Source organism: Histoplasma capsulatum, genomic scaffold (genome assembly GCF_000149585.1).
Source record: "Histoplasma capsulatum NAm1 scaffold_1 genomic scaffold, whole genome shotgun sequence".
NCBI lineage: Eukaryota > Fungi > Ascomycota > Eurotiomycetes > Onygenales > Ajellomycetaceae > Histoplasma > Histoplasma mississippiense.
Genome location: NW_001813982.1, coordinates 3795880 through 3804951, shown reverse-complemented (window position 1 = coordinate 3804951; position 9072 = coordinate 3795880). Strand labels below are relative to the sequence as shown.

Here is a 9072-nt window from a genome sequence, read left to right as displayed (position 1 = left end):
GGATTATATTGACCCACCAGCTGCGCGATAGGATACGCATCCATGAAATTAGTCGTGAAGAATCGTGGAATCAACGAACTAAGAAACAGGCACTCCTCAACGCGGGATTCCAGGTCGTGTTGCATAAGATTCCGATGTTGCGTACCGAGCACACTGGAGAAACCGAAGTGTTTGAACACGTTCCCTGGTTTCTGGCTTTCGGATATGGCAGCGTCGATCATCATGTTGATGCCCATGACCATTTCACCAGAGTGGAAGGAGGACTCGACGTGGTAGACGGCGGCTGCGCCGGATAGCAGGGCACAGCGTGCGGATAGGGATGTGATGTCATGTCTGTGTGGATAACTTTGGCATCTGGATAGAGGATTTCGAGGTTGGATTTTGAGGGTTCGGAGTGCGCGGCTAGGCGGAGTCTTGTCCTCCGGCCTGTTTGCACCGGGAATTTCAAGGCAAGTCAATAATCTTAATCCAGGCTTTCTTTTTCAGTGCAGAGATCAGGAGATTCTACGTACAGTAAAGTAAGTGTCAATTCAATGAAGAAAGCGGAATAAAACAGCGCTACATGTAATCAAGACTCCACCCCGATTCACATCTGTTAAAAATACATGAACGCGGCCATATTTGTCGGGATCTCCAAAGACCCATAAAATCCTTAATAAAATTTTGTATTCGGTGGAAGACCTTCAGCTTGATCATGTCTCTATTTTCGTCAGTTAGCATGCTTTTCAAAAGTGGGAGCAACGGAGCCCTTACCAGTGCTTCACCGAATCCCTTCACAATCGCGATCTCGTAGTCACAGCGGGCCAGTTGCTCGGGTCCAAACTCTGCGAAGGTCGTTGCAAAATCAAAATCAATCCACACCAGCCTATCGGGGTTTCCATGAACGAGGAGAATATTTCTGGCGTAGATGTCTTGGTGGTGAACGCCCGCCCTGTGTATCTATCTCCCTCATGCCCTCAATTGCCTGGGGATAGAGCTCGTCCGAATAGTTCACGCAGTTTAAGGCCTCTGCATCTGGGAGGTATTCTAGTAATATTGCCCTAGGAAGACAGCCCGCAAAGTCACAATTTAAAAACCGGTCGAGCATCGAGGTCATGGTGCAACAAGTGAGGGTGAAATGTTTTGTGCGGGGGCAGACCCTGCTTTTATAATGCAGAGGGTGGGCGGATCCGGAGTTAATATCTGGAAGTAGCATGTCTGTAGAAAAGAGCGTAGGGTACATGAATTCTGTATGCAAAGATTCCCCCAGTTACCCTAAATTCGGACAGGCTCCATATCGACCTCTAACGACATCTATATTCTTTTCTGGCTTGGGAGGGTTTCAAGATCAGGCTCTTTTGATACTCACGGACTGCACAAAAGCGAGATCCGGCCAGGGCCCAAGTCACCACATTTCTGACAGCGAATACTGCGAGAACTTTCATCGACTGGCGTTGTGTGGCTAGGATGATGGGCGAATTCTGAGCACTCAAGTTGATTGTGAAAATCCGGGGGCAGGAATGCATTCAAGCGAAGACGATGCGTGCCGTTTGGATATTCGTCTTGAAGCTCTCATCGGATATCGCTTATGGACCAAACAGACACACAACATACGGCGAATTGCTATTTGTGGAGCAGGGGCTTGTGGATCAATCAGTCATTCCTGAGCGCCAAAACCTTGATATATATGACTACTCCGTACGGAGTAGAGGGTATTCTTTTCTCAGCAAAATTGATTTCCCACATGCATATTCTCTGGCCAATAACATATGTATGATTTGCAAGCGCCGGGTGTCTGCTCTGATTAGTGCTAGATCTGTAAACTAACGAAACATTTCTATTTCGGTCTCTGTTTGCTACACATGGTCTCAAATAGTCACAAAAGAGAGTGGCGGCCAGGTAGAGATCGATATGCGGGGCAGGTGTCCCATCGAGAAAGCCGCTTTTTCATGGTTATGCAATGCTAATTTAAGTAGTTAGAGATTTGGGCTCTTTTTCTGCCTCGCGCCATGTGTAAACAATGAACATCCCTTGGGCTCTTAAAACTGCTCGAGCCAGGAACTGCTGTATTGCTGCTACATGCAGTAGATAATGTAAAGAAGAGTTTGACCTTGACTTGGCCAGCAACATAGAATCGAGCGGGGGACCCTGTCTAATGGGCACGAATACCACAACAAAAGATGCATCCAGTACGGTAGCAGACCCGAAGGGACCAGTTTCGGCCGCCCCAGCACCAATGGTAATTGTTTAGGGGCAGAATACTGCTTAAATCAACCTCTAAATAAAATTCTTATCTAAGAATAAAACCTTAATTGAAATCTTATCGATTTGAATCTATCATTGAGAATAATATAGATATATGCAGTGTGTATAGTGCCGAGCAAGGGAGAGACTAGCAACGATGCGCAGAATGCAGAAGCAAGGAAAATATAACAATAAAAAATGCTCTAAAATAATATGCCCCTGCATTTTATAATCACCAATCCCGTCCTAAACGTTCTTCATCGTCGTCCATAAGCTCATAAGCAGGGCTGTAACGAGCCTTTCCGCCATTTGGAGTATATGATGAAGAGGAAGGTCGCTGTATCGGATCATCATTCGAGTTTTCGTTGCTTATTATCTTCAACTTCGGGTTGGGATGTGTATCATTTGTCCCGCCGAGGCTAGTGTATCCCTCGTCGTACAGAGGACAATACTCAATCCCGAGGTGCCGAATAAACGCCCATATTTCAGCATAATGCCAGTCGATTACGGGGTGGATACGCATAAAGCCAGGCCACCCGTGGTCTGTGTGGTCGAAATGCGTTAGTTTCTCGCCGTGTGGATCTGTGCGGCGAGTGCCGACGAATATAGCGCGCATTTGCGGGCGGTGGTCTAGGTAAGAGGCGAAAACAGTACGACAGGATTGAACGGGGGATCGTGTAAGCGACTAGGAGAAGTCATGTGAGGAAGAGGCAACAAACTCCTCCACAGAGCGGAAGGGGTGGTGCGGTTGTGCGTATATGGCAGGTATTGTAGTTGGGGGAGGCGTGGGTTTTCCATCCTTTGACAGACTCTCGGTCGTGGGTAGTGGGTGGAGGCAGGATAGGAATAAGATGAGCATTACTAGACAATCCTTGCCGCCGTTGTATGATAGGGAGAGCTCATTTAGGGAGAAGCGTTTGAGTGCCTCTTGAATGACGTTGAGAGAGATGCGGGTTTGGTTCTGCACTCTATACAGCATGCTCGAAGCGTCGTGCGGTTCAGAGAGGAATGAAGCGACTTGTTTATGAAGGTTTTCGACTACTGTGGGGAGGGGGGGTTGCGAATGTTCTTCGTGAAGGTGTTGGCACTCCTGTTCTTGCGCATATGTGTGTCCATTTTCTTGTGTACACTTCTCTTGGGCGGGCTCAAGCCCGTTTGGAAGCAGCGCATCTCCAGCTGCTCTAGTGGACATGGCGATGAGCGCCAACCAAAAAGATTGGTGGGGCAATCGTTGCCGTTATTACTTAGGATCTGGCCAAAGACGAAACGCCAGGGGCAGTAGGCAGAGTTAGGAAGGGTTATTTCATTTTTCACTGACCATTCTCCAGTATCTGCTGGATTTTATCCGACATTGGACTCCAAATGAGGCTAAAATGATATCGGCAAAACCTTGAGTCTGATAATGGCTTAGTCACGGCGCTCTGCCGAGGAGCCGCAAAGAAAGCCGACGCTCATGCTTTGAAATACAGTACATACATCCTATCATGGGATAACCGTCCTTTTTATTGTTGTTAAAGGAGATCAAATTTTATGAGTTTATCTTGATTTTTCGTGAGCCAGCAAATGGGCTGCTAAGCCTGATATAATGCATCACCAAGTGCCATGATGTCATTGGCGACAAAGTCAGCGATAAGATATCTCCTAATCTAATACCAATACACGTAAATCGGAAGAACTATACGCAATTTCTATTTGAAGTATCATGTTTAATACTCTAGAATTGCCAAGGTGCTGTCATCTACGGTCGAGAATATCAATGCGAGGCTCAGCAGCTCTTCTTTAGCATTACACACCTCGGCCAACAGGCAAACCCATCAGTGACGCCAGGTGTTGCACGTGGAGTCCTTCGTTGCTCTGTGGCGTGTTGCTCAAAGTCTCATACATCTTCCGAGCCAGCGGCGACATTGGAGGCAAAGTCTTTCCGGCGAGAGGACCACCACCGCTGGGATGTGTTGCACCAGGGAGCGGCCTCTCATTCCCCAGATGGCCCCCTACTGGGCCTCGCGTATAGTATAGGTGAATCGCTGTGGCTTCGAGAAAATGGCAATTGTATTCATCAATGTTCGTTATAGGGCGGATGACATGCGCGACGAAATTCCGTCGATTGTTGAAGTTATTAAGTTTTCCCCAAACTTTGGCGTACCCGTTGATTGGAATTTCTGATTCCGAGGAGCGTGGAGCATCTCCCGTATCCATATCATCTCCTGTGGGATTGACTGCGTTCTTTTCGAGCCATAATTTTACTTCAATTTCCCCCGTGCCGTCGTCAAGTTTATAAGTGACAAATGTAGTAAGGTGGCTGACAGCGCGGACCTGGCCGACGAAGGTTACCTGTGATACCTCCGTGCCATCAATTTTAAAATCTGCATCTCCATGCGCTTGGGTCGCATCCAGCGTTTGCTTAATTGTCACAGGACGAAGCGAGTTTTTCATATAGCCCTAAACCAGGAAGCGCGCTTGTTAGCCGCGCCAAGGAGTAACTCGACAAGCCGCGGGCGACGAGGACAGTGAGAGAATGCTTTAGTGGTAGTATCATATTCATACCCTTCCGTCTGACTGACTGCCTCCTTGGCTACCTCCTTCACCGCCTGTGAAACCCCCTCCGCCCATGCCACCTTGCGCACCATAAAACGCTGTTGAGTAGTTCGCGTATTCACCATCTGAGCGGGAATATATTAGCTTTGAGAGAAAATACTCAAACCAACAAACAAGAGGCTACCAACCCATAATGGCAGGAGGGGTGTTTTAAAAACTAGGGAGAAAGGGTATTGAGAAAGGTGGTGATACAATGTTTTTTGGTTGTCTTGATATGATATCTAAATCCGCCCCGCCTTGACTGACTTCCGCGAAGACGTGTCAGTCAACGCGTTCTTTGGACACGCTTGGAAATTTGGTGAGAGCTGTCGGAAACCGGAGGAATGTTGTTCCACTCACCGCCTTCCCTTCGTAGTTTTCCCGCATTCGGAGGCTAGAAAAATATTGCAAAATTTACGCTGGACAAGAGATGTGGTACATAGGCTCGAATGGTAATGCTGGGCAACGGTATGTAACTTGGATGTTTGCATTTCTTTGATCCGGGATGTGAAAGCGCTGACTTCTCTCCCAGACAACAACATCTTTTCCGCGACATGGGTCGATGAGCACGAAGTTGTCGCTGGAGAACTTTAGCCCCGAGCCCAGGGATTTTCTTGGATATCCCAGCTTGGTAGACCGACATATTCAATCTGTGTCCTGCCTATGCCTCTTTTCCAATGGCCATGCCTCATCGAGATGTGTCTCCAGCGGCCTCGGAGAACGAGTTCGATATCTCAAATCTCCTCTTTAAGGGGCAGGATGATCTTTCCGATCTCGAGAGACCTTCCAAGAAAAGAAAGCCACAAGAAACCTTGATCCTCGATGTTATGGGCGATGGCGATGACGGCGCTGATGGCGACGAAGAATTCATTGCTGCTCAGCAAACAGCAGCAAACCGTAAAGCGTCAAATCTTAGAGGCCGAACTGTGAAAAAGGGTGGAGGTTTTCAGTCCCTGGGGCTTAATGCAGCTCTTCTCAAGGCCATTACGCGGAAAGGATTTTCTGTCCCAACGCCCATTCAGCGGAAAACTATTCCACTTGTGTTGGATGATCAAGATGTTGTAGGAATGGCAAGGACTGGATCGGGGAAAACTGCAGCATTTGTGATTCCTATGATTGAAAAGCTGAAAAGCCACAGCGCAAAATTCGGGTCTAGGGCATTGATTTTGTCACCCTCTAGAGAATTGGCCCTACAGACTCTCAAGGTCGTAAAAGAGTTGGGTCGTGGGACTGACCTGAAATCCGTTTTGTTGGTTGGCGGTGATAGCCTGGAGGAACAGTTTGAATACATGGCGAGTAACCCAGATATAATTATTGCGACACCTGGACGATTCCTTCATTTGAAAGTAGAGATGTCCTTGGACCTGTCGAGTATCCGCTATGTTGTCTTCGATGAGGCAGATAGGCTTTTTGAGATGGGCTTTGCAACACAATTAACCGAAATTCTCCATGGTCTGCCTTCATCACGGCAAACACTTCTATTCTCTGCGACTTTACCTAAGTCTCTGGTGGAATTCGCTCGAGCAGGTCTCCAGGAGCCAATTTTGATCCGCCTCGATGCCGAAAGCAAGATCTCACCGGACCTTCAAAACGCGTTTTTCACTGTGAAGTCATCCGAGAAAGAGGGCGCTCTATTACATGTTTTACATGAAGTGATCAAAATCCCTACCGGAGAGACAGAAGCACTTAAACGCGCTAAGGAAGAAGTGAAGCATTCAAAAAAACGGAAGCGGTCCGAAGTTACTTCAAATTCCCATAAAGAATCTCCTACTGAACACTCTACGATTATTTTCACGGCTACAAAGCATCATGTTGATTACCTAACATCAATACTACGTACATCTGGCTTTGCTGTTTCCTACGCATACGGTTCCTTAGACCAAACCGCTCGCAAAATCGAGGTTCAAAATTTCCGTGACGGAATAACACATATTCTCGTTGTAACCGATGTTGCAGCCCGAGGAATCGATATCCCTATACTTTCCAATGTGATCAACTATGATTTCCCTTCACAGCCTAAGATATTTGTTCACCGTGTTGGACGGACTGCTAGAGCTGGCAAGACTGGTTGGAGTTACAGCCTCATCCGAGAATCGGATACTCCCTATTTGCTCGACCTTCAACTTTTCCTTGGTCGACCTTTAATTTTAGGACGAGGTTCAGGTCAACAACTCAACTACGCCGAGAATGTGGTTGTGGGTAGTTTACCGAGAGACAAGGTTGCCCGCTACACTGAATGGATGACTAAACTCCTGGATGAAGATGTCGATATTGAGTTGCAGCGCGAAGTTGCAATAAAGGGTGAAAAACTGTACATGAGGACAAGAAATTCGGCCTCCGGTGAAAGCGCTAAGCGAGCAAAAGCAGTAGTTGAATCGGCTGAGTGGATGATGGTGCATCCACTTTTTAATGATGAATCAAGCCGATTGGAGGAGCAAAGAGAGAAGATGCTTGCTCGCGTTGGAGGTTACAAACCGCAGGAAACTATTTTCGAGATCAGTGGCAGGCGTGGGGGTAAGAATGGGAATGATGAGGCGATTGATATGATGAGAAAAATGAGGTCGACACTTGAATCTAAGAAAAAGCGAAAAGAGTCCGCACAAAATAACACGCACCCAACCAACGACTTGAGGATAGCTAACCATCATCCGCCGGACGATAGCGATGACGCGAATGAGTTGCGTGACTTCGATGGCGAGAATGATAATGCAATTGCTGCTGACAATATGTCGCTCGCATCTGATTCAGAACTTGAAGTCACATTCTCCTATCCGCAGTCTGGCAAATCTAATTCGAAAAAGGACACAAATCATCCAAATCTCAGAGAGTCCTTCCACAACCCAGAGTATTTCATGTCGTACACACCTGCATCCAACTCTCTGGCTGAAGATCGTGCATACGGAGTTCATTCAGGTTCAAACACCAATTTCGTTGAATCTTCACGCATCGCGACTATGGATCTTGCGGGCGACGAAAGTACTTCACGGGGCTTTGGGGAACCACGCTCCATCATGCGCTGGGACAAGCGCCAAAAGAAATATGTATCCCGTCGAAACGACGAGGACGGTTCGAAAGGAGGTAAAAGCGACCTTCTCGTCCGTGGCGAGAGTGGAGTTAAGATTGCGGCAAGTTTCCGAAGTGGACGTTTTGATGCGTGGAAGAAAGGAAAGAGGATCGGCCGCATGCCAAGGGTCGGAGAGGCGGAAGCGCCTGGCCTTGGTTCCGGTATGCCCGGGGGCAAAAAGTACAGGCATCGCAAAGAGCAGGCACCCAAAACTCCCGATAAATTTAGAGGTGATTACGAGAAAAAGAAAAAGAAGTTGGAAGCTGCAAAGCAACGTGAGACAGAGAAGGCTTTTGATCCTTCTTCCGGTGCTAAGAAGGCAGCCGTTACGAGTCGTGGCAAAAGCGAGCTTAAAACTGTTGAGGATATAAGGAAGGCTAGAAAGGTGAAGGAGTTGAGGAAACAGAAAAATGCGCGACCTTCAAAGAAGGGCAAGGGGAGATAGTGGAAATGGTTTGATGTCCTATATTAGAGGCTTGGGTATCAGTGTCCCTGACCTTATTCTCAGTTGATATTTAACCAAGAAACTTTGCTTTATTCTTTTTATTATTTTCATTCCCGCATTTATCGAACTACCCTCTTCGATGCTGGTCTACAGTCCGAATGCACTGAGGAATCCTATCCACATGGGGGCGGAGTGTCAACTAGTCTTGCTACTCCCTTCCTGATGTACAGTTTCAATATCCGCCCACTCGTTAGAGGCAATTACATTGCAGAAAATACCGTTAGACTTCTTCCTATGAGACGCAACTCTCCACGGCGTATGAGACCAGACCTTAGTCCCATCGTTCTTGGGTGTCCGATCGCCTGTATATCTGACCATCTACATGCTTTGTTTCCCTGTACAGTCAAGTGCATTGGAAACACGGTGCTAAATTCCGTTCCTTAAATTCATTCTCTTATCATGTGTGTGCTCTGAACAATGGCTAACCTCTTTATTCAAAGGAGAAAATGGATGGAGGGAATAAGCCTTGTATCCTAAACATGGCCATCGGTTTGGTTTGCCCCGTGGTGCTTGCCATGCTTTTTGGCAAAAAAAACTACTATCGCCCACGGATTCCCAATGTTTCATGACATTCTCCCCCCCAGTTATATATGTTACGGGCTACTTACGGGAACAACTGCTAGTACGAGGAATGCCCCCAGTGCTCCATTGAGATTTTGACCAACCACTGTCACAATAAATAGGTCACTGTCCTTAATGCATCGAG

The 9072-nt window shown here is 47.2% G+C and overlaps 4 protein-coding genes across 4 annotated transcripts in view; 1 reads left to right on the top strand and 3 right to left on the bottom strand.

The window, feature by feature from the left end:
• Window positions 1–1096, bottom strand: part of HCAG_01086 (hypothetical protein) — a gene marked incomplete at both ends in the record, with an annotated part of 2167 nt that extends 1071 nt beyond the window's left edge. The window contains 5 exons of the mRNA XM_001543990.1: window positions 18–477; window positions 513–558; window positions 682–700; window positions 754–931; window positions 1077–1096. Of these exons, the coding sequence (XP_001544040.1) occupies window positions 18–477; window positions 513–558; window positions 682–700; window positions 754–931; window positions 1077–1096 (723 nt within the window). The remainder of the gene's footprint in view (window positions 1–17; window positions 478–512; window positions 559–681; window positions 701–753; window positions 932–1076) is intronic.
• A 1359-nt stretch (window positions 1097–2455) lies between these two features.
• On the bottom strand, window positions 2456–3415 carry HCAG_01085 (hypothetical protein; the record flags this gene model as incomplete). Its single annotated transcript, XM_001543989.1, has 2 exons — window positions 2456–2766; window positions 3034–3415. The coding sequence occupies 2 exons, from the start codon at window positions 3413–3415 to the stop codon at window positions 2456–2458; spliced, it is 693 nt and encodes a 230-aa protein (XP_001544039.1).
• Window positions 3416–3929: 514 nt separating this feature from the next.
• HCAG_01084 (predicted protein) lies at window positions 3930–4850 on the bottom strand (the record flags this gene model as incomplete). Its single annotated transcript, XM_001543988.1, has 3 exons — window positions 3930–3961; window positions 4017–4662; window positions 4785–4850. 3 exons carry the CDS (start codon window positions 4848–4850, stop codon window positions 3930–3932), a joined length of 744 nt encoding a protein of 247 aa, XP_001544038.1.
• Window positions 4851–5480: 630 nt separating this feature from the next.
• On the top strand, window positions 5481–8306 carry HCAG_01083 (conserved hypothetical protein; the record flags this gene model as incomplete). The annotated part of the gene is made up of 2 exons (XM_001543987.1): window positions 5481–7311; window positions 7435–8306. 2 exons carry the CDS (start codon window positions 5481–5483, stop codon window positions 8304–8306), a joined length of 2703 nt encoding a protein of 900 aa, XP_001544037.1.
• Between the last annotated feature and the right edge of the window lie 766 nt (window positions 8307–9072).